Below are 25,084 nucleotides of genomic sequence, written 5' to 3' on the forward strand. Positions count from 1 at the left end.
ACTTGGAATAACAAGACCAGTAGTGGTTAGAGAAATGGGCATATATTCAACAGTTCAAAATGCACAGGCATACTGAACATCACTAACTAGTCTTCCAGAGAAGACTAGTTCTCTCTTTGGGATGGCCTGATTTTACCCTCATAATTCGAGGTTTTTTATTTTTACTGTTTTGTAGAGGCTGAATAGATGGCTGGAATTCACTCTGTAGAGTAGTAAATTCTGTCTCTATATTGTGTTTTGCCTCAGTAGCAAGGCTGCTCTATTTTACATTTTCTTTAGGGGTCTCAAACAAATGATGTAAAATCTTGGAGGATTGTTTCTTTAGAATTTATTTTTTTCCTCAGTTCTTCCTACTGTGAGTCTTGCTATTTCCATGTTTCATCATTATAATCTGAAAATTATAATTCCAAGTTCAATCTCTTCTCAAAATTTTTGTTGTGAAAGAAATAGTGCTGTTTTCTTACAGTGTAATTGTCTTCCTTAAGCTCCCTCTTATAATGCAAATTTCATAATTTAAAGAACCACCAATTTTTTTGTGAACTTTCTATCTCCAGTGGATACAGAGAAGATTTAAATTCCTCTAAAGTCCAACTTCCAAAGGAAACAAGGCTTAAGAGATCACACCGTGTGTCCATGACAGTCTTCATCTGTCTGTTTCACTTATTCCTCACAATAAGTTTTGAATTGAACCTCTTACCCACAAATAAATATACCTGAAAGAGATGCAGGGATCTTAATTGTGCTAGGTCCCATCAATTTCCCTGGACAGAAATGACAGTTTTTCAGTATCAGCTCTGAGTGAAAGATTCCTAATCTCACCACTTGCTGGAGAGACAAAAAGTCCTGAAACGGGGATGCATGAACATCTTAGCTGTGGGGAAAATTCTGACTGGAGTTAACCTGTTTTGATATGCAGCATAGTAAATTCAGCACAAGGCACAAATCTCTAGGAAGCTGGGGTTCATTCATCCCCTGCTCACAAAACTGCTTGTAATGGGTTCAGTAGGTGCTTTCAGGACTCCCCAGACATGCTCAGTGGAGTTCTACCTGCTATGTGAATTTGTAGGTTTCTTTCTATTGCTTTCTTTTAGACTGAACTTGCCATTTCCACTGAATACTCACACTTTTCCCATTTTGCTTGTGCTCTTAATCATAGGGCATCTTTAGCAGTGCATTCTGTTTAAGTGTCTGTGTCCATGGTCACCATTCACAGCAGGAAGGGTGTAGCCAACAGTCCTCAGATCCTAAAGAAGACAAGTCCAAGCTGTTGAGGCAGAGCCTTCCTGCTTGATGGGGCCTTACAGAGTTGTTGTCTGGAGTGAGATGAGAGTGTCTACCTAGTTTGTGGACAGTTAAATATGTGGTTGGCTGTGCTGGTTTGGGCTGGAGTAGAGCCAGTTTTCTTCACAGTGGCTGGTATGGGGCTGCGTTTTGGATTTATGCTGAGTGCAGGGTTAATAATAGAGACATGTTTTTGTTATTGCTGGGCAGGACTTACACAGAGCCAAGGCCTTTTCTGCTTTCCGTACTGCTAAGCTGGTGAGGAAGTTGGGAGGAGACTCAGCCGGGACAGATGACACCAGCTGAGCAAAGGACATTCCACACCATGTGACATCATGCTCAGTATTTGAAACAGAGGGAAGAAAGAGGAAAGAGGAATGTTTGGATTGGTGGTGTTTGTCTTCCCAAGTCATCGTTACATGTGATGGGGCTCTGCTCTCCTGGAGACAGCTGAGCACCTGCCTGCCATGGGAAGCAGTGGATCTATTCCTTGTTTTGCTTTGCTTGTGTGTGTGGCTTTTGCTTTTCCTATTAAATGGTTTTTATCTCAATACGTGAGTTATCTCACTTTTACTCTTCTGATTTTGTCTCTGATCACACTGGTGATCTCCCTGATCACACTTGGGGGATTGAGTGAGTGGCTGCCTGGAGCTTGGTTGCTGGCTGGGGTTAAATCATGACAGTTGTTAAAAGTTGTAGAACAGCTTGAAAGAGAGCATTTGCTAAAGAAGGAGATTACAAACAGTATGGAGAGTAGGGAGTTGAGAAAGCCTGTATATGAATCCTTGCTGTGTTTGGCCTTGGAAGCTCCCTTCCCCTGCAGAGTCTCAGTTTCCCCAGATGCAGACAAAGAACAGCAACAGCTATCTGTGTCCCTTGCCATTAGTGGAGTAAAATGAGATGTGCTTGCCAGCAGAAGAATCACTGAGTTTTGTTCCTGTTCGGTTAAAGAGATTTGGGACTTTTGCAGGATATGCTTTCACTGGAGTTTAGCAGGAATTACTTTCCAGTGCCCCCTAATATTGAGAGGAACGATCTGTCAGAACAGTAGTGCTCAAAAGTCCTTCCTGGCTCAGGCACACAGGTTCACTGGGTGTCAATATTTTCTGTTTGATTCAATGTGGGAACAGGGCCAACTTGGATCACAGAAGGAGACAATAGGGAGCTGATAAAGGCAAAACTGGGCATGATACCCCATTCCATTCTTAATTCTGTGCTGACTAGTAACCTTTTCCTCACTACCAAACCTTGGACTACAATAAGGGCAGCTACTCTGAGCAGAACACTTATTCATCAAACCTGGTCCTCAGGAAGCTTGACAGAGGTGATTGCTTTGGAAGCCTTGCATTCACAAGTTACTGCCATTGTCCTGGTGACCCCCTCCTGTGAGAGGATGGTAAGATGAGGTGAGCCCCAGGAAGGGATTTTTATGCTCCTCTGCAGGAAGGCAAAGCTTTGTGGGGAGTCTGAATCTGGGGGAGCACTGAATGGTATTGGACACTGTGATACTCATCTTATGTAGTACTTCTTCCAATCTGTCTTACAGAAGTGTCCCATAGTACCCTTTGATAATTACGAGGGCAGTGTGAGAAAAGTTCATCATCATCTAGAGCTCTGTGATCCACATCCTCTTACAGGTCTTCTACACTGGCATCCAGTGCTGTCCTGACCCTGTCTATTGAATTCAGTGCTCTATGGAGCAGCTGAAGTTCTCAGCTAACTGAAGAGAAATGTTTGTCACTTTGTCCCCTGCCCTTTTCTGCAGGAACCTGGGGAAGATGAATTGGTCTGTTGATTCATAGCAGAAGAAACTTGATTGTTGTGTGCTTCTCTGGAAAATGACCACACTGGCCTGTGCCCACGTCTGGGTGTTTGCTGGTTTCACTGCTCTGACAGCCTGAAAGATGTTTGGTTTTGTTCCTAATGCTGTTATCATTTATCATCCTCTTGTAAAGCCAGAACCTGCTGCTCACCCGTCCTCCCTCTGTGTTAGGTTTTCTGCTCCCCCTCCACTCCTGCCCTGGTAGAGAAACTGCTTGTATGCCAGAAACAAACTGTCTGTCCACTGGATACTAGAAAAGCCACAGGATCCTTTTTGCTCCCTGAAATCACTGTTGTGTTAAATGGTGACGGTTTGACTGGGCTTCAGCTCTTAGGTTTTGGAGGAGCAGCTCCAATCATGGAGTGGAGAGCTGATAGTAACCTTATTTTATCCCATAAAGATGGTAGTTGGTCCTGAATCCAGGGCACTCTTCTATAGCTGGTGCCTGTGGAAGGACATAATCATTCAAATGTTAGAGATGGTGAAGGGGATACAGTGTGTAAAATCCCTATCCTTCAGCTGAGCAAATATCTCAAAGCTGCTTGGGCTATAGCATGCATGTATCAGAGCTGTGGAATATGTGGGGCTAACACATGACTTAAAGAGCATCCTGCCATTTTCTGTCTTGTATGCATGTCCCCAAATAATCCATAGGCAGCCCTCTAACTGCAGATCAATGGTACATCAGTTTCTGTGGATAAGCTGAAATAATTCAGAAGGAAGCAGAAATATTGGATAGGACTTGGAGATGACAGGGTGAAGGAAGGAGACTTATCATTCATCCCTTCATTCTCTTTGGCAATGTTTTCAGATAGCAACAACCTGAAACCTACAAAAATGTAGTTTGGGACTAGAGGTATGCAGCACACTGCTACTGTTTGTGGTGTTAACATGGACTATGCTGAAGGATTTGTTTCTTCTCCCTTCCCTGTCGCACTCCTGGTTCAGCAGTAATGATAACTCTCATCTCTAGAAGCCTACAAACATTGTACTACTGTGTTTCTAGAAATATTGTCTACACCCTGAATGGGATTTCTCACCCACGTTGGAGAGCCAGGCTGTCATGAGCCAAGCCAGACTGCTTGCAGAAAGAGCAGCTCTGTGAGGTTTTTAATGATGGGAGCTCCTACTGTGGGAGGAATGGTGTCTGGTGTCCTAGTGGTTTAGAGGCACATACATCACAAATCTGCAGCTGGGATGGTGGCACCTTCTCTGATGTCAAGCTCTTCATGGACCAGAGTGACCCTATACTTTCTAGGAAAGCAGAAGTTACTTTTCACTGTCTGATATCCCTGGAGATTACTTCTTATGTGAACTCTGCAATTCTGTGTTGCTTGGCAGCCAGACGTGCACTTGTGGGAATTGTTGCATCAAATTGGCTTCCTAACAGAGCACTAGCTTTGCTCTTGCTAGATGGAGAAGGATTTTGATAGGTATTGGACCTCATGCAGAAGCCCATTTTGATATAAAATCTTCCCGTAAGCAGAATGATTTCATTCCATGGGCAGGCCATCATCCTTTTCCTATACATCTGCCAGAGTTGCCAGCATTAGATTCTTACTGTCCTTATTTATAGAGCAATATAAAGGTTCTGAGCATTTTACAGACACATAAAAGAGAAGATTCTGTCTCTTCAAGATGCTGACAGTATCTCATATATATTGGAGAGATGGGACGATAACTCATGTTCTGAGGAGGGCTAACATAGAGCAAGGAGAGCTCAGAGCAGGAGTCTGTGAGAAGAGAGAAGATATTGGCAACAATTCAGTGCAGGAAGCAGGTCTGGGTGATGTGGCCACGGACATGATGAGAAAAGCTGAGAGAAGGTGGCAAGGTAGAAGTCTTAGGACTTGAATAGTAAGAGAAGGGGAGCTAAGGGGCAGTAAAACTACTATTGATGAATGGATTCAAACCAGCCTAGCAATCAGTGCTCCATTCCTTTTCTGCTCTCAGCACTGAGAAGATTGAGAACTTCTGCACCCTCCCCACTCTCCTTCTACTGCTCTGGTTGTTGAGAAAGAGAGAGAATTATGAGTTCAGTAGCAGTACTTAGAGTTTGTCTGCCAGAATGGGACAAGGGCTGAAGTTCACTTGCAGTTGGTACAATGAGAGTTGCGGTGTTTTTTCCCTAGTGACTCTTGAGGTCTGTGTACAATGTGTTCCACTCCTTCTTCATGACATGCTAAACAAGTAATTGTTTCTATGCAACTCTAGTTTCTTGTGTCAGTTTGTGGGTCCCTAGGCTAGATGCAGACCCCTGTTTTAGGTCCATATAAGCTTAACAGCAGTGGAGTTGCATGTTTTTTTACCTCTCCTTCATGGATTCATGTTCCCTGTGACTACAAACCACAAGTCAACAAGGTCATCTGTTCAAGCCAGTGCATATGGTCTGCACTGACCTTCCTCCACAAGTATGGTAATGATTTGTGAGAGAAGGCTGCACATTTTGCTTTTTTGTGTGTCTGTGGTAATGGGCAACAGCTGCTAGATTGAAAGACACCCCTGTCCTTCCCCCCTCACCTCCCTCACTGATTCTGTGCCCAACTGGGGCTAAGTACTCCTGCTGCCTTTTATTAATCTTCTCCTGGGACAGCACTATCAGTGGCCCATCAGCATTCAACATGCCCTCAGTCACTCGCACTCTCGATTAGGGCAGTGAGGAGTGACTTACAGGGGAAGCTCTTCTTCACAGGCTGTGTTTGCATACAGTGATTGATGCTGGTACCTCCTCTAAACACATCCACATTTTGCATTTTAAACAAAGCAATTGTAGTAGAGCTGCTCTCTGTCGCTCTGTGGGATTCCCAGTACCAGCATAGGAAGTACCTACCCTTTCTTGAAATGGTCTCTCCTTCTCAGAGGACACTGCAGTGGGATGAGGAGAAGGTCGCTGACCCCACCTTATGTTTGAGGGCATGACACTAAAACCTATTGTGTGTCCTGTCTTGTGAAGTGGCTTGTGGAGAGTTCTGGGCTGTGTGGTCAATGTCACACAATTGGTAGGCTTTTACCAAGAAGGTCAAGCTCATGTGGGGTACATAACGTGAAGCATCCTGAGTTTCCTTCAGTCTTTCCTTGTCAGATTTCAAGCTCAAAGTAGGCTCCCACCATATTCACCACTGTCTCTGTCTTGGGAATACATGAGCTGGCTGCACCATGGAGCACTGAATGAATTGTGTGTGTTATCCACAAGCATTTTTCATATTATATGTATGTATTATATGTACATATGATACGTGTACACCCCTCCCCCCATATGTATGTATAGAAAAAAATCCATCTTGCAAATTATCCAAAGAAGCAACAGGTGCCATACTTTATTACAGCTTCTACTGTGGATTTTTTAGCAGGGTGTGTCCAAGTGAAATTCTGATTTGGAGGGAGGTGTCCTAAGCCATGTCTCTGAAGAGGAAAGTGTACAAGGGAGGAAATGGGTGTGTTTAACTTCACAGAAGGAAATTTGCCTGGAAAGTAACCCCCTTTGAACAGCAATAGGGATTTATCTGTAGTTGAGGCTGTGAGTCCCTTGGATCAGGCACTCAGTCTTTCCCTTTGTCCCTGGGGTGCAGGGATCATTGTGGAGGCTAAATAAACAAATATCACTTCCATCCACTCTCTAGTGGTCCCAGAAAGAATGGCTCTAGAGGCCCAGTGCTCTTTGCCTTGCAGATTGCCAGCTGCACTGTGAGGGTTTAACACCTTCAACAAAACTCAGAGGCCTGCTGGCACAGTGTTCCAGTGAGGCCTAGAAGAGTTTTGATAGGGTTTAGTAGGAAATACCTGTTTTCACTCATTCCTGCCATTACTTTCTCATTGTTGTGCTTATCTTAAAGGACTTGCCAGGCACTGCCAATTGCCCATTTCATGTCTGAAGACTTCATGGCTGTGCAAAACCAGGCACTTCACCACTGGCTCGCACTGTCTGGCTCTGTTGACATGGGAGCTCCATGGTGAAGTTGGCCCTTTTATCTCCTGCCACACCATATTAATTTTGCAAATGTGATAAGCTCGGCTTTGCAAAAATAACATATTGCCCATGTCATGTTCTATTTAATATTGTATTCAAATGGTCCAAGTGCTCAGCAACGTGGGCTGGGGGAGCGGCTCTGCAGACTTCTTTGTCACTTGAGTGGCAGCTGGCTTCCAGGAGTAATTTTAGCTGTTCTGTGCTGTGGTGCACCACACCTCTTGGGGATTAGTGAGGCATCAGGTGCATGGTGACTGAGAGGCAAGAACAGAGATGGTCCAGTTCCCAAGCCATAAAGGTCACAATCCTTAGAAATCCTGATATCCACTTGGACTTTGGACTTCAATGAAAAGGAAGCATTGCAGTGACCTTGCAGAGAGCATTCTAATTTTCCATAAATCCAAACAGAGAAATTTAGACCTTAGGAGTTTGAAAGTGAATTGCATTGCCATCATGTGGATGCACGGAAGCTAACGTCTGTCAGAAAAATTCTGGAACCCTCATTTATTAGTTAGAAATAAAAACAAAGTCATGATAGTTATGAAAGTTGTTAAGTCAGAATGCTTATCAAAATGTGGAATGAAATTATAATAACAATTTAACTGTGGTACTGTCTGAGTAAGCACTGAAGTTAGTTTGACCCAAGTAATACAGGTTATTAGTATGAATTAGAGTCTAACGTGTTCATTAATGTCACTACTTAGTGACATTTGGGGCTTACAGAATTAGGTGTTAGAAACATTAGTAATTAGAAAATGAATATGCAAAATAGCTAAAGTGGTACAGGATCAACATAATTCTTTTATGTCTTCTTCAGATACAGAACTCCATGAAGAGGTGTTAGGGAAAATCCTATCTGCTCTGCTTGAACAATTAAAGCTGTTAAAACTGGTAGCTCCTTTCATTTCTACTTAAGTAAATGTGATTTTATGTAGCAATTGCAGTACCAGAAGCAAACCTGCCAAATTAATGAATGTTTATTAGGCTCTAAGTTAACAATGGCTACTCGAGATAGGGTAGGTTTGCAAATACTCATGGTGCAAAGATCTAAACAGAAGATGTGAAATTGTAATAGTGCCTGTCTATGCTCTTCAACTTCAGGCTGCGTGCCTGCGTGCCTCCAACTTAGGTTTTTGCAGGACACATACCTGTGCTCTTGAGTTTTCTGATTGGGATCTTCTACTACTCTGCCTCTAGCCTCTGATGTTTGCCCATGGGTAAGAACCTAGCATATTGCCTGGCTGTGCCAGAAGAAACCCATGCTGGTTTCTGTCTTCTGCTTCAAGCTCCCCTGCTCCCAGTTCCTTAAGTGGAGCATCCTCTGTGTCTATCACATGCTCTGCTCCTGATTCGTCACCTCCTGGCTGTGCCCTCAACAGCCTGGCCATAGCTTGGCCAGCATCTTTCATAGGTCACCACGACTTGTTCAGAAAAAGGTGGTGTGCTGCAATATAAAAGCAAATCCTGAGTCAGGCCAGACACGTGCTGGATCATTTTTTTCAGTGTATCTTAGTAGGGAAACTGAAGAGGTGATCTGGCCTTTCGTTTCATCTTAAGACTCCATCTGGATCATGAATCATATAAGGGTTTGTGTAGAAAATTCTTTGCTAGAATCTTCTTACAGGTGGTTGCATGGTCTTAACATGGTAAAGCACAGTTTGCAGTGGTTTAAGCAATTGTCCTCCTAGAATATATAGTTCTTGTCTGTTAAGACTGGGACAAGTGAGAGACTGATGATGGATCACTGGGACATCAGGTAGGATTTCTGCTATTGCCACTTTTCTCTGTAGTACCCACAATGGCAATAGAGTTATGACATGAATAAATTAAAATATTTCCTAATGCAGTTTTCCCTAGGACAGAATTGGATGGAAAGAAGGAATATGAAAAGACTTATTTCTGCAGGACATAGCCAAATGCACAAAAAGTAAAGAGGAGTAACCTAAGCAGGAGAATTCAGAAGAATCAACAGGATTTTTAAAGTAGTGAGAAACAGTGGAAAGAGGGCAAGGACACTGGAGCAAAACCAAATGAATTCTTTGTGCTAGTCCTTCCCTGTGATTCTAATTTTACTTGACAATTCAACCAATTTACCTGATTCAGAGTAAAGTTCAGTGGTCTGTGACTTTCCAGATCATCCCAAATGCCTTTTTTAGAACAACTTACAGCATTTGCTACCCTTCATTACTCCAGTGTAACAGATGACTTTAATGAGAGAATTCATGTCTTCAGCAGCTCAGCCACTTCCATTCAAAACTCCTACAGATCTCTTGGATGTACATGATACACTGTGCTGGTGATTTATCTGTTATTTAGCAGCTTGTTCCAACATCTTATCTCCTGACACTTTGGTGTCTCATCTTCATTACTTGGAAAGGGTAATTCTAGGAGAGATGTTTCTCCAGTGGGTCTCTCTCTGGTGCAGTCTGGCACAGAGAAGCACCATCTTTCGATGTCTGGGCAAGTACCTGTCTTTAAGGCCTGCTTCTCTTTCTTGTGTGCTGCAGAGACACAGCCATCTCTTCTCCGCAGAAAAGAGCACTAGGAACTACATGGATGTGGGAGCAGGAGACACCCTGTGTCTCACAGAAATGTATATGAGTAGAGCTGCATTTCAGCAGCTGCAATTTTTGCTGCTGGGAAGTAGTTCCAGAACACTATTCACTCCCTCTTTTTTGGATTCTTTGCTCATGGCTATCAAAACACAGATTTGGGGTAATAGGTTAAATTCTGCTTTTTAGAAAAAGAGATGATTAGATATTTGGAAGATTAGATATTAAGAAGAAATTCTTTACTATGAGGATGATGAAGCACTGGACCAGGTTGCCCAGAGAAGCTGTGGCTGCCACATCCCTGGAAGTGTTCATGACCAGGCTAGATAGGGTTTTAGGCAACCTGGTCTGGTAGAAGAAGTCCCTGCACATGGCAGAGGGGTTTGAACTAGATGATCTTCACAGTCCCCTTCCAACTCAAACCGTTCTATGATTCTGTGATTCTATGATCCAACAGAAAATAATATTGTGCCCATGTCTCCCTACTCCCATTAAGTGGAGGCTGGGGACTGTGAAGGGGAGAAGTAACAGAAGAGGGATTGATTATTTATTTATTTGACCTGCTTAGCAGCAGTAGCTGTGAAGCATAAAGCTATCTGCAAAGGATGATTGATTCCTCAGCAAAGTCTGAAGCACAGAGAGGCCGTGGTACTGCTTAATGTTCCCTTTGTGTTATTATTATATTTTTTTTCACTCCTGTTTTTTTCAGAGGTACTATGTGTTCCTGACTTGCTGAGTAGTTTGTTACCTGATGAGTGCTCATGGAAGAGATGATTATTTAATTTCTCCATCATGGGTAGGAGGTCATGCAGATACTTTTGTGAAAGACATCTAGCCAGCTCTGCTCACCTTGTGAAGCATTGTCCCAGTGCAGATCACTTGCTCTCCCTTGGCATCTAAAAGGTGAATTGCAACTATTCATAGACATAGCCCAGACAGTTTCTGTTGAAGTTTCTCTTCTTTGACTTTTTTGAGTCTGCCAGATGAACCATTTGTGCCATGGAGGGTGCAGAGCCAGATTCAGTGAAAAGGGCATTTGCTGTGATGACCTGTGTGAGAATTAATGTAACCACAGAGTATGGGACCTGCTACCAAGGAGGTGACAGCATCAGCACTTAGCATGATGTCACTGACAATCTGGGGGTAGGTTATCTTTTCCTTGTATTGGAACAAATAACACACACAGCAGGCAGCTGTGGGTAGCCTGCTTGTGGAGATACCTTAGCTTGTGAAAATGTCCAGAGGATTGACAGGAGCAGCTTAGCAACATGCTCTAGGACACAGCAATGACAAGCTCCAGAATGAGTCATTGTTGCACACTTTTGTGAACATGCTCAACGTGAAAGCAATACCCAAAGACAATTGTCAAGTCCCAGTCCAAGCTAATTTAGCCAACACAGTGATTAGGTTTCCCAGAATTTGAGAAGTCCCAGGCATCTTCTATATTAGGTTTTCAGTCACTTTATTTGCAAGCCCCATTCCCTGGGGAAGAAGAGGTGAGCCAGGGGCCTGCTGTGTGTGCAGTGAGCAGCCATGGAATGAAAAGGATCCTGCCCAAAATGCTTGCAATAGCGAATGGATGGCAGAAGGAAGTGCTGAGCTATAATGGCTTAGTGTGCTGGGCAGAGGTGTTATCCAGCTGCAATCTCTCTTACAGTGTTCAGAATACACTCAAGGTATATTCCTCTCACACAATTTACTCTGCTTGCAGCACAGGCTGGTGGGCTCAGAGGAGATCTGCAAAATGGTGTCACATTTGCTCATCTATCAATTAAAATTCTACATAGTATTTTTATAGTTATGATAATAACATTATCATTTTGGTAAACTCAAAGCATTTTATTTGCGTGTCCTCAGAGGTTTTGTTTATCCCTTACTCATTTTTAGATGCTGATACCTGGTCCTAAGGTAGTCCAGGCATTTTCTTTTTCTTTTAAAAAGGTGGAGTGGTCTCTTGATTCAGCAAATTGAGAAACAGAGCCTAATGTATGTCCAGGCAGGCTTTGTTCTTTTTCACTGGTTGTTTCTCTCATGTTTACATTTCTAGGCACATTTAGAAGATGTCTATGATTTATTTAAAAAAGGTTTTTATTTTCTGTGATCATTTACGGTGAATTTCATAGTGTATCTATAATTGCTATAACTCAGTTTGGATTAATAACTATTTGCAAAGGAAACACAGCATCATGGGAATGCAACTGTTCTAGTTAAAGCACTGACAACACCACATGTGGCTGTGTGCTGTCCTGCTGCATGGCCTCACCGGCTTACGCTGGCAGGATTTTGAGGTTCTCTTGAGTTCTGCAGTGGGGCCTGAGGTGAATGTGGTATTTCTCTGCTTTGGCATAGTTTGTCCAATTAACTAGAGCTGCTGCAGCAGCTGCTGTGATCTAATCTGGCTGTGGGCATAAATTTGAGGATGATAGGAAAGGATAACGTGACCTAAAGGGCATTGAAGGTGTAATTTTGCAAATATCCTCCTCTAGCCCTTCCTTTGGCTTGGAGAATGTAATTTAGGTGCATGTCTTGCATTTCTTGCAGCACTGGAAAACCAGGACGTCTGAGGAAAGCTTCAGCAATGGGGAACAATAAACACTGTTAGCTGGGGTGACTCTCTTTCCAAGTGGAGGGTGTCCAGAACAGTGATCTGGCTGCCAGCCACAGGGGCCTTGTTTTTAGGGAAGCTGGAACAGTCTATCCCACCAGAGATCTGGAGAAGTTCAGTGTGATTGGCAGCCACAAGGGATGCCACTTGTGGCCTCCTCATCCACATGTCCAGAAACAGGACAGGAGGAGGGAGCCAAGAGAAAAAGAGACTGTCTAGTAGTGTAAAAAACAAAAATATATCCAAGCTAGCCAGGGAAACAGGCTGGTTCAGAGCAGGAACCTTGTGACAAGAAATCTGAGAGCTGTGATGAAAAGAAATGTGCAGAAGGAGCGATTTAGGGTTTCCTGCAGCTAGAAAAAGTGAGTCTGAGCTAGAAGAGCTCAAGACAGCAGAAGAGCTGGGGATAGCACCCCTCAAAGCTGATGTCTGTGCCAATGCTGAAAGCATCACTCCCTCAGGACCCTGCGGAACTTTTGTGGTGTAATGACAAAACCAATGGGGCACATAAGTGATTACCTGAGTCATGGTTACAAGGGTTCATTAGATCAAAAAATATCTGATGAAACCATACTCCCTAAGACTGACCCAGAGGATCATTGATTTGTAGTAGCATTAGCTACTGACAAAAGTAATTCAAGGGTTTGGTTGACGTGTTTAATAATGTAAATAGTAAAAGAAAATTATTTGCAGCATTGACTGCTTTCAGTGTCGTGATGGAAAAGAATTTGCAATTCTGGAAGTACAATTATTGAAGGTGATTATAATTTTGGATTCAGTTAAATAATTTTCATTCCAAGTATAACACACTCCACTCCAACGATATTATTTATAACTTATGTATTGCACTTGAATTAATTGGCATATGGTGCAAATTAACCCCTCTCAAAAATATGATTTATGTGCTTTGTTCTAACTGATCTATTAAATGCAGATTTGTTTTATGTTGATTCTTGCCAATTTAGGCAAAGTGATTTGAGTTTACACTGTCCTGGCTTCTCTTTATCTGATCACTGCCCTGCTTTTTACAATTTAACAACTGCAGTTATGTCAGGCATATATGATAAAGCTTACAGAAAATATAATGCCAGTTTATTAAAATCAGAGAAAAAAATTATAATAATTTCATTCATCAAAATAATGAACTTATTTCTGAGCCTTTTTATAGAATAGTCAATGTGCTGATTTTAAGCACTTAAAGAAGTAAGAGGTTGGTATTTCTGAATTAAGCAAGCTGGGACTTCTAAACAGAAATCAGCTTCTTGCTGTGCAATAGGAAGAAATGCATTTAAAAATTCTTTTGTTCAATATGTCAAGGAATGCCTTAAAACGTGCAGGGTTTAAAACATTCATTTGCATTAAAATAAAATGATTATATCAGAAAAGGTGCCTTATTAGTTTCCTCTATTTTTCAGGTGGATGAAAAAGAGAAAAGATTGAGGAAAAGACTGCATCCATATAAAGGAGGAAGGATTCCAACCTGTTATTATTAGGAAAACGTGATTTAATTAGGCTAATCTTGTTTCTAAGTTACTTTGAAGGCAACTGTCAGCTCCAGTAGTGCTGTGAATGAAAACATAACTAAATAAAGCATGAGTACATTTGTGTGCAGCTAGCTACAGCAAGAGGGGTCTTTGTATGTCTGTGTATCTCAGGTAGGGATTAGATTTTTGTACTTGTCTTTAAAGCATCAACATCAAGTGATGGAAGGCATCCATTTGCCTTTCTCATTGTCACATTTTCCTGACATAATTGGTGCTGAATGTACTCAGGGAAGGGGTAAGGCTGGCAGCCATACTTCCTCCCTTGACAAGGAATGACTGTGGGTGAAATCAAGACACCTAGAAGATTGTGAATGGTAAGGAAAATTGAGCAGGTTCTTTGATCTTTCAATTTAAGGACCTTTGATCCTTAAATTGCTGGGAGACTTAATTATACCTCTTTGCCATGTTTTTATGTTCTTCTCTGGTGATCTGCTGCTGGCCATGTTAGCTGTGAGGGATGGTGGGATAAATGGGTCTGTGGTCTGAACTAACCCAGACGTTCCTGCATGTGCTGTGTGTGCTGCCAAGAGATGGTTGCAGTAGGCATGAAGGACTGTGAAGCACTGAAGTCTTTAGCAAAACTGTGATATGTCACTGGTAGCTGTTTTCTTTCTTCTGTTTGATGCTTTGAGCCTCTAGCCAGTTCTGATCTTTCCTGTGACTTCACATCTACTTATAATTATTCAGATGCTGCTGCTCTCAGCACACTGCTCACACACACAGGTTAGTCCTCCTGCTCCCCAGGCACAGGTGTTCTGCTTTTCCCATGGTGTCGTGTCAAAAATGCTGCAATGGGAGAAAATGTCCTTCTCAAGAAAGCCAGGCACACAGTGTAAGCTCTCCAGCTTTCCATTACTGGAAGTTGAACATTAAAGTTTTGGAAGGGACACTTCTCTTGCTGTTTTTCCTTTTATTTTGTGTGTAGGTAGCCACAAGAAACTAATGCATTCATGTTTTAATATTTGAAATTTAAGAGCATGTTAAGTTAAGCATGCCCTTAACTTTGGTGAGAGAAATTTTGTTTAAACTTTGTTTAGAGAACTCAACATTGATTAGTAAAGAAACCTGTTTCCCTCTCCAGCTAATCAGAGAAATTAGAGTATTTTCCTAGTATTTCCTGTGAAGCTCATCTGTAAGAGGAAATATCAGGGTTGGCCTCAGTTTCTCACAATGCTACACGGGCTTACTATGAAGACAACCCCCTTCTCTTTCTTTCTTTAATTCCAGTGTGAGTGAACACTAGTAAGCAAAGCAAGGAAAGCCTCAAACAAACCTAGACAAAGAAGATACCTGCCAGCTATCCTTACCAATCTCTTGACACCATCAGCTCCAGTGCCACACAAACTTTTCAGAACCCCAAAAGCCACACATTAAAATCCCTTTGCTGTATTTAATCTGAAATAGGGTCCATTTTAAAGTCCTACTGAGGTGGCCATTCCAAACCTTCCGTGAATGGCTACAACATCGAGAGGACTTATGCACACAATGTAGGAGGACTGTATGTGACTCTGAGCTGCTATGTGAACTTGGAAGGGGATTGTGTTGGTTCTAAGACTGCATCTGTCACAGTCAGGGTGCAGCTGACTGTGGGGCTGGGGCTAGCTGTTTCCAATGTAGGAAAAACTTGTCACACTTCACGTCCCATTACAGCTCTGTGCTCATCTTGTTTTTTCATTCAGGCTCATTTTTAGCCCGTGGCCTTTCCCATTGGCCACCACTAATTCAGCCACCACCTCCTCTTCAGAGGGCAGGCTGAGCAACCTCTTGATTGCCTGGTTTGATGCATCATCCCAGTGAGTGCCATTGCCCAAAAGAAGGATGTTAGCAGTGTTGGCTGAAGTGTGCTTAAACAGGGTGGGATGGTGTCTGGTACCTGATAGAATCAGAGGTAGAACAAAAACCTGGGGTCCTTGTTTCTCACATCTCTGCCCAATTAGCAGAGTGCATTTCCTTCTGCTTTCTCAAGCATCTATGAGCTTTCCCTCTTGCGCCGCCTGAGCACCAGATCAATGCGAATGCCACAACTTTAGCACGTGCATCCACTTCATAAGCACTGGACAGCTGCTGTAATGCTTGCAACACTCATGATGTCACTGCTGGGTTTAAGCCAGTGGTCTATTTTATGATGAGAGGTTTTTCTTCACTGGAACAACTTCAAGATTTTTTCATCACTAGCTCCTGTTTATCCCTTGCACCACTGAAGTGTAGAACATGGAAAGAAAAGGAGTGAGGGGGAGAAATAAACTGGTCTGTGGCAGAGACTGGCAACAGTGCCTGTCTTAAAAGTTCTCAGCAAAACTCATCTCACAAAAACTTAGAAGCTTGCTGAGATTTTTTTTTTTTTAATATGGGAAAACATGAAATGAGCATTTCTAAGTGAGAGGGCTGGGGGTTTCCTGCTCTTCTGCAGCAAATACAGACAGATCATGCTTTCCCCCCGCTGGCCTTTTCTGTGGAGCCATGTGCATCCCGAGGGACAGAACAGAGCAGGTCACAATAAACATTACTCTGTCTGCATTAGTTTTTACATTTCTTTGTTTTATTTCTTGTTTTGTTTGAAATGACCTGTACCACAGGAATACAATTTATTTAACAGGTTGTTATTTTTTTAGGAGCAGATAATAGTTAAGTAGATACTGTTTATTTCACTGACTGTCTATGACTCTCTGTATCATTCTCACAGCCTCTGTCTCTCTCTGGCTTCTCCACATAACCCAGCCACAAGAACAACAGAGCAGCCTTTGGCCATACCATTGATTATAGCTTGTGGATACAAAGTGGAAGCTCTGTTTTCTTAGCTCCAATTGGTAATAAAAGCTCAACATGTTACATTCTAGGGTCTTTCTCAATTACTTGCCCCTCTAACAGCTGCTTACATGTTTCTGGTGAAGCATGTTTTATTTTATATATTTGTAACAGTTTAAAAAAAAAAAGATGGCATAGCTTACAAAGAGAAAAATAATGCCCCCTTATCATGAGCAATACTGCAAGGTTCTGATTGTTGTGGGGACATTTCTTGTAGCTTCACAGTTTTGCTGCGAGGTATAATGCCCAAGTTTCCCCAGAAACTTAAAATCAGAGTGGTAATTTACCTTTTAATTGATCCCGATGAAATTTGTTTTGCATTACAGGTCAGACACTGCTGCTCCCAGAGAAGAATGTGCCTAAAACAGAAGAGCTGGTCACTTGGGAAGAACTGCCTTTTTTAGTAGCTGACAGGTATGTGGTTTCTGTTATCCATACATGCAAATCAGGGGCTGGAGCTGCTTTTACCATAGTTGCTGGTGTGGGTTTATTCACTATCACTTATACACTGTCCTCTACTGCTTCTCTTTTCTTTAAGTTATAGAGCCCATCTGTGTCCCAAGGCTCAAGCTCCATCATCTTTTGCCCCATGAAGAAGGACAGCTGTATGACACTGACTCTGTGAATCCTATATTACAAATGAGCAGCATAAAGAGTACTGACCCAAAACCCATCTCCTAGTTCATGTCTCACCTTCCACATCCCCAGACCTTTTTGTAAGAGACTGTGAGCATTCAAAGACCTAAGCAGTTGCTGAAGCTTCATTTCCTACTTCAAAGTGCATTGGTGGGACTACACTGTTACACTCCTCTGCAATCCCAGCCCATTGTGTAGCTGGAAATGCTCCTCAGCTGTCTCTGTGATAGATCAGAGTAGATCAGCACAGAGATCAGAGTAACTGGGAAGAGATGATTGTGTTTCTTGCACTTGTTTGAAGGGCTCAAGAGACCTGACCTGTTTCCCAGTTTAGGATGGTACAAGCCTTTTAAGGGTTAAATCTAGACAGGTGTTTGTGTCCCAGTTCCTGGGGAAGAGTTTGCATTCCTTGGTTAGAGAGTTTAATATAGCCTAAGTACTGTCTGCTTCACTTCCTATTTCAGAAGAAATGCAAACATTTCCCTGCATATTATCTTCAAGCAATGGGGAATATTTGGATGGGCTCCAACATTATGCAGCTTTAATGGAGAAAGAAGTTCCTGGTAAAAAATGTATTTGGTATCTTCATAATGCTGTGCCAAGGCAAGAATTGCCTCCACCCTGTAGCCCTAATCTAAATAGCCAGCAGTCTCTGTGAGCTGGAAGCTAACTCGGCAGCTCTCCATGTTTTGTAGATAGTTTCCTGTTATGGAGAGCAGGTCTGAGTTCAAATAGAACAAAGCTAAAAGAGCCTTTTGGGGTTGGTTTTGGGTAGTTTGGGGTTTTTTTGTGGGGGGAGATTGGGTAAGTGTGTTGGTGTGCGAGTAAGTGACCTTTCTGGCAGAGCCCAACAGAGTAAGAATTGTTTCTCAGGATCTTTTCAACCCATTTTGGGACAGCTACCTTTGCACAGCAGGCCAGGACACAATGTGCTGCAGCTCAGCTAGGTGAGACTTGGCAGCATTGCAGCAGTGCTCGAGTGAGTCCAACTTACAGGGGATAATGCAACCCAGCACATCTGTGAAAGCAATTATACCACAGCCAGAAAGAGTTGCCAGAGTGCAGCACATGGCAAGCTGGCTCTGTAACGGTGGCATGCATTTCACTTTGGTCCCTCAGTCACAGATGGGTACAGGGATCATGAGTGCAACCAAAAGCCTCTCATTTTCTCCCCAGCTGCCTCTGGGAGGGAGTGGGGGAGAGAAGCACAAGTATCCGCTCGAAGGCTACTGTGTAATTGCTGCTGCTGTGAGCACAGAAGGAGTCCCAATTCCAGTGTGCCTTCTGCCCCTTAGGTCTCTGGTGGTTTATTAATATGCCTGAAGCAAGACAATTCCTTTATCAAGTGAGTACAAAATGAGTGACTGTGTAGCATAGGAAGAACTCAAAGGAGATGGAATGGAACTAACTTAAGTACAAGGTGTGGGCTGGCTTTGAGAGCTGAGAGGTCACCATGCCAGCACTCCTGTGTCTGAACCCATGCCAGGGCACAGTTCTGCAGTACTGACAGCACTGCTGGGACACATTCTGCTCCAGCAGAAAACAAGCACCCAGTGTCTCTAATCACACACATCAACCCTAGTTTGGAAGACTTCCTCCGGAGGGCTTCCTCCTCTGACACACCACCTTTCTCCTGGGGAAGCCAGGAAGGGGTGGAAGCCTGAGGAGAACAGACGCAAGAGAGCTAGTGGTGTCTCAAATGTAGATCAGAGGTTTTTTCTCACTGCTAGTGTCATGCTGTTGACCACAAAAAAAGAGAATACACTCAGGTTTTGTCAGCTCAGGATGGCTTAAAACTAAGTGACCTAGAAAATAAAGTTTCAGAGAACACCAACAGTCAGTTTTGTCAATCACCTACACTCCCCTCTGGCTACTGGGAATGCAGCAGTTATGGCTTAGGCAGCAGATCTAAACCAGGTCTTGGAGACAGCAGGAACCTGGTTACATAAGAGTAAATAAACATTCTCCCTGTTCTTCTCCCACCACCTTAAGGTCAGGTATTTGCTTTCTGATCAGCAAGAGAACCTCTTACCAGCCCCAGGTAAAATCTATGCTAGCTCTTTTCCTGCTGTTGAGGATAATGGGATGAGGCAGGGGAAGACAGTAGTTGGAGTATTAGGGGTTTCATGCCATCCTCTAATTTATTTCCCTAGGCTTCCACAAGAACGCAATCTCTCAGACTCTAGAGCTGCCTCCTCTGAAAAGCAGTGCCCTTGATTCCTAACTAGAATTTGGCAATAAGCCTAAAGTCTCTGTGGAGCCAAAGAGCTCTAATGAAGTCTAGGAAAGATCTGGCTAGGGGTGTATTTATACTTGGGCAGTAACCATGCAGACAAAGCCTTGTGTTCTCTGCCACAAGGAACAGGTGGGGAATGGCACTCAGCTGAGCTGAAGAGGCAGGTGTGATACACTATGGGGTGAAAAGTGTGGAAGAACTGTAGTTAGCACCACATAGGAGACGATGCAGAGATTATCAAGTCAACCCAGCACTGAAGCATAACATCAGGCTCTTTTCTCTTGCCATTTGGGAAAGACTTGCATTTTCTCAGGGACATACATCCTACCTCTTCAGGGGCCTGCGGGGATTGTACATGGGAGGGACTAGCCAGGCGTAATGACACACTGTACAAGGTTGCAGAATATCTTACACAGTTAGGAGCATCTTTCCCAGTAAGAAGTGGGGCCTGTATGTACAAGTATTAGAGGAGTCTGGGAGGCAGCCTTTTTGTTCAGGAGAGGTCCCAGCAGCATTGTTCTCCAAAGGAGCATCTACTCTATGGTAAGAGGCAGAAAGGTGACAAAAAGAAGGACCGTGGCTGCTTCCCTTTCTAACTGACCCCTCATAACACCAGCAGATAAAGTTTATATTGACTCTATTCTTCCTCTCTTCCTGCTTCTGTCCCCACTCCCCCTCCAGAACTGGCAGAGGGAGCTGGGGAGCAGGCAGCCTGGACAGCACTGAGAGCATCACTGATCAGAAGGGGCTGAGCCCCCATGATGCCTCAGCAAGTGCAAGAGCATAATCTGGTATTTCCCACAGAGAAAACAACGAAAAAAAGAGAAACGGGTGACTGAGTAAAAGTTTTCCCCCTCCTGTACACAAGATTCTGCAGTCACGCCGACAGATAGACATTAAATAATTCTTCCATAATAAATGCTTGGAGATAAAAGCCGGCGGTGGCTGCTGCTGCTGTTTGGATTGCTCCGTTGTCTGCATCTTTGTTTCTAGTTTGTTCCCCGGCCACTGTCGGCTGGTGCTGGGGCTGTCAGACCTTTGCCTCTAGCATTTCTAGGAAGAGTTTATGCATGGGAACCTTGCCCTGCAGTTTGATGCTGTAGAAGTGCTGCACAGCTTTAGCAGCCGTCTGCCGCAGGAGGGGCAAGGTCAGGAGCAGCTTGCCTGCTCGCCGGGGCTCCTCATTCCGCTGACTCAGCTCGTAGTCCTGCAGGGCTTCGTGGAGAAGGTCCTGGAGTTTCTGCACTGCATCCATGTCCTCTATGTGCATGGAGTCTGGGGTGAGAGAGAAAAGACAGCAAACAGACAAGTCAGACATGAGAAAGGAAATCCTTTATGGTTCTGAAGCCAATGATGTTTTCTTCTTATCTGTTCTTGTGGGGGGGGGGGGGTTGGGTTGTTTTTGTTCCCCCCCTGCAGGAGGTGAGGGTTGTTATTTGATTTCTTTCTTAAGCAGAAAAAACCAGCTAACTGGCAGGTGTGGTGCTACTGCATGAAGTTTGGCAGCAGCCCAGTGTGTTGGCCATAGCAGTGCAGGGACATTAGGATTGCCAGGGGTAGGTGGGTGACACACGTGCCCTGTGTGCTGCCCATTTTTCCAGTCACGCCAATGCAATGCAGGGGTCAGGCAGGGGCCTTTGTGATTTGCACTTTCACTTGCCCTCCATGCTCCTTATGGGGAGAGTCACCCTGCAAGGGGCAGCAGCTGCTGTGCTGCCGCTTGGGAGCAATCTCATTAAGAATAATTAACGCTGCTACAGCGCTTCATCTGTCTAAACTGCCTAATTGCCGTGCAGCTGCTAAGGGTGTCAGCAAGACAGAAAAGCCCCAGTAGGTCACAACCAGTGTGCCCAGGGGTGTTGCCAGACCCACCTTTGTGCAGATGCCCCTGTTTTCAGAGACTGCCAGCAGCTGCTCAAGGAGCTTCCTGCTGAAATGAAGGAAACCCACGCCTCCTGCAAGGCCTCTTCCCTTAGGCTGCCAGTTAGATTTCTATGAGCTGTTGGAAGGGCTAGCAGGGTTTGCAAGGCTCCTTGGTGTGTCTGTGAAGTGAAGGTAGCTAGCTGGTAAGGACCCAGTCCAGGGCTGATATAGGGAACCAGACTGAACGCAGACTGCTAAACTTGTGGGTAAGTCATGGTGTCAGAGGGCAGTACCAAAGAGCAGAGAGGCATAGCATCACCAAAGGTTTTCTCCTTTTTCATCTTGCTGATACATGCTTCTTTCTTACAACCATGACAGAGCTGGAGACATTAATGCCTTGTCTTCATGGTTCAGAGGCTTTTAATCAATACTGAACCTATTGATAAAGGTTCCTGCCATAAGGCAACAAATCCAGAAGCAATGGCAAAGAGACAGTGTGGCAAGCACACATGCACTGCCGGCCATCACAGCCTGGGCTTTGCAGTGTGGCAGTGCTCTGTCTCAGCCTACACACAAACACAAATGTGAGGACATGGGTTCCCCAGAGTGACAGCAGTGAAGAGGAGGAAAGCTGACTGAAGTGCCAAAATCTCTCTAGAAACATGTGTCATCTTTATGGAGAGCACAACACAAATTAGAGACTGTGAATTTTGTATGATACATTTATGCTAAAAATGCTATTTATGATGCATGATTTATAAAGTATTGCAACAGTTGAGAAAATATTATGTCTAGCAAGAAAGCTGTTTAAGAAGCTGTTCAGAAGGAATGGACTAATTAAGAAAGTATTAAAAGGACGTATTCCCAAGAAGCCTACTGAAGAATGATTCTTAATACATTTACACTTTTTATCCAAGAGACCACACAAAGAAGCTCAGAAGAGGGCTGCTAGGTCATCACAGTGACCTGAGCTAGGCACAGAGGTTGATTCTGAAAAGTAGGAGGAAGAAGCATGTTGCCAAGTCAGTCTGGCAACTTCTCCCAGCCAGGTAGCACCTCTGAAAAATTTCCATACACAATCCAAGTGAGTGGGATCTGTTTCCTGCCAAGTCGCAGAGGTCATTTTGAAGACTGGAAGTATCAAAAGCTGGAATGTCCTCTATCCTTTCTGTTTAATGTCCTTCTGGCTAGGGGGACAAGGAGGAGAAGTAATCACAGCCTGTCAGAGTTTGCAGATCCCAGCGGGTGCTAGAATTACCATGCAATGAGCCATGCTTCAGGGTAAAGTGGGTGTTCTGCTTTTGGGTACTGATGCTGCTGTACACTAGACAGAATCCCAAAACTGCCCTTCCAACATCTAGCTTCTGTAAGGTGACAGGACTTAACAGCAGTAAATAACTAAGTGTATACAGTGAGAGAAACTAGGGAAATAAAGATCAAAGCCTGCCCCACCCCCACCACAGTCTGCTGAAAGAAGCTCAAAATTGGCAGCTGACTGCAAAAAATAAAACAACATTGCAGGATTAATTTCCTTGCAATCCATCAGTGAACTGGTGTCAATGTCATTGATAAACTGTTAATTACGAAATCAATAGCTATGAATTTTTACAGCTATCAGAGCACGGAGGTGGGGGCAGGCTGCCTGACCATGTCCCTGAGGGTCAGCTGGCCTAGAAGCTGGGCTTTATACCAGGAGCCCTTCTCCAGCACTGCTGGCATGGGCTACAGGGCAGGTATGAGAATGGACAAGGCCCACTGCTTCCTCACTTAACTCTGTTCTTGCAGCTTCAGACAGAAATAGGAACCTCACAGGACCCATTAGTACAGAATTTGCCATGCATCCCTTTGCCAGGTCCAAACATTGCTCACTCCATCTTAGCATTAAAATGCATTGCAGAAAAAAAAAGGGGGAAATAAATTTTGGCCTCTCTGGGATGTCCTAAAATCAGTGTGTGCTGTATGCTAACCTAGAGGGCTCCTCAATACATAGGTTGATCAATTTTTTTTCCTAAGGAAAGAGGACCTAGGAATGCTTAAAAATGGACTGCTGACTCTGAAGGGCAACAAATTAAGCATATATCACCTCTACTCTGTCAAAAAATGGGTGATCATATTGTCTGGGACTTGCCTTTTGCTCTGGGAATTAAGAATTCATCCCTCAGCTCTCCAGAACACACTTAATAAACAGATTCCTTGAATTATCTTTGCCAATCCCAGCAGGTGTGTTGTTGGTACGTCAGAGATCAGCCTACTGTCACCTTCTTCTCTAGTAAAGAGTGAGTGAGCTCCCACTTCTATTTTCTTTTGTTTGAGTTCCTAGAACCAAAGGGTCAGATATACACAGGGCTGCATAAATCCCTAGAACTTGGGTTGTGTGAGCAATTACACCAAGAATTTATCTTTGTGGGAGGGAAGGCAGAAAGCAGTTTTAGGCAGCACAGGTGCTAATCTTAAAGATGAATCTGGTGTTCATCTTTAAGCCCTGTCTCTGATCCAAGGGAGCTGAAGCCTGGCCCAAACCGCTTTCATCCCATTTTAGGAATTGGCTGTTTGCATGCAAGCACACACATGCACAGGCTCTGTAAGTTTATTCCTGTCAAAAATAAACTAAGAAAAATAACTGTCATTAAAAGAATGTGAAGGTTCAATGTAAGTTACAACAGAAAAATGCTCTTGCCCTATTCCAGCTTCCCTACCTGTGTGTCATGACAAGTTTTAATTACATGAAAAACAAAATCCCATGTTTCACTTTCCTATGTTTCAATACAAATAACAAAGCAGGACTTTTGTGGATTATGCTTCTACATAGCTACATTTCTAGCTGCACTAGGAGAAACCAGTGAAGTCAGAGTGATTTTTTTCATCCAGCTGAGAACATGCTTTGGCTTGTGCCTCCTGACCCTTACCTTGGTTTCTTTACTCCACAGCACTGGAAATGGAACCCCAGAGCATCTGATGAGTGCTGGTTGCTGTGCTCTGTCTTTGTTCAGTGTTACTCCACTCTTGTGGAGACTGTCTCATAAGGTTTACTCTGGGCTTAGTCCTGAAAGCACAGTAAGCAACAACAGCAGAGAGTGCTTCTGTTGCACTGTGAAGAACTTGACAGCAGTGTCCAGAGCACGGGCCAGGTAAATGTCCCAGTCCTTCTCCTGTCACAACTGCCACCCTAGCACTTCAGCCTCTTTGAGGAGCCCTTCCCCCTGTTTAGTCCTGTGACTCTTCTGGTAGACAGGTTCTTTAGCAAGTTGATTATATCACCCATAGCCAGAATTGCACAGAGGAGAGAGGCTAGCCTTGGCCATCTGCCCATCCTGGTTCACTGGCAAAGTGAAGGCAGCAATTAAAACTAAAAAAAGCACTATAGAGAAATTGAAAAAGGGAACAAAGATATGAAGTGCAAAAAAACCATAAGGGAAATGAAGGACATAGGAGGAAAAGCCATGTCTAGAAGGGCTAAGGACAGTAAAGAAGTTTTATAAATATTTAAGGAATAGGAAAAAAATTATCATTTGTAGGGGGGTTCTTTTCACCTAGAGATGATTAACCTATTAATAGCAGTGCAGAGTAGATAGAAGTCCTCTGGGGGTATTTCTGTCTTATTTGGAAAAGAGAAGCTTTATATGCCTGTGTTATATGAAGATGAGGAAGACTTCGTAGTTTGTTGTTTATGCAAGAAGATATTAGAACTATGAGGACAAACTTCACAGAAATCAGCAGAGCTGGATAACTTGGCTTTAAGAGTTCCAAAATTGCTGGCTGAGGGTCATCCAGGG

General features: G+C 43.6%; 1 protein-coding gene across 8 annotated transcripts in view; it reads right to left on the minus strand.

Annotated features, from left to right (window-relative positions):
* Nucleotides 1–15,903: 15,903 nt before the first annotated feature.
* ESRRB (estrogen related receptor beta) overlaps nt 15,904–25,084 on the minus strand; it is a 159,491-nt gene continuing 150,310 nt past the window's right edge. For 4 of the 8 annotated variants that reach the window (XM_053944528.1, XM_053944531.1, XM_053944530.1 and 1 more), the window contains one exon: nt 16,289–20,723. In XM_053944528.1, coding sequence (XP_053800503.1) covers nt 20,479–20,723 — 245 coding nt within the window. In that variant the 3' untranslated portion in view covers nt 16,289–20,478. Of the gene's footprint in view, nt 15,969–16,288; nt 20,724–24,270; nt 24,355–25,084 lie in introns of those variants that run through there. The other 4 variants (XM_053944533.1, XM_053944532.1, XM_053944534.1 and 1 more) reach the window with 4 other exon arrangements.

This window comes from Vidua chalybeata, chromosome 6 (assembly GCF_026979565.1).
Source record: "Vidua chalybeata isolate OUT-0048 chromosome 6, bVidCha1 merged haplotype, whole genome shotgun sequence".
NCBI lineage: Eukaryota > Metazoa > Chordata > Aves > Passeriformes > Viduidae > Vidua > Vidua chalybeata.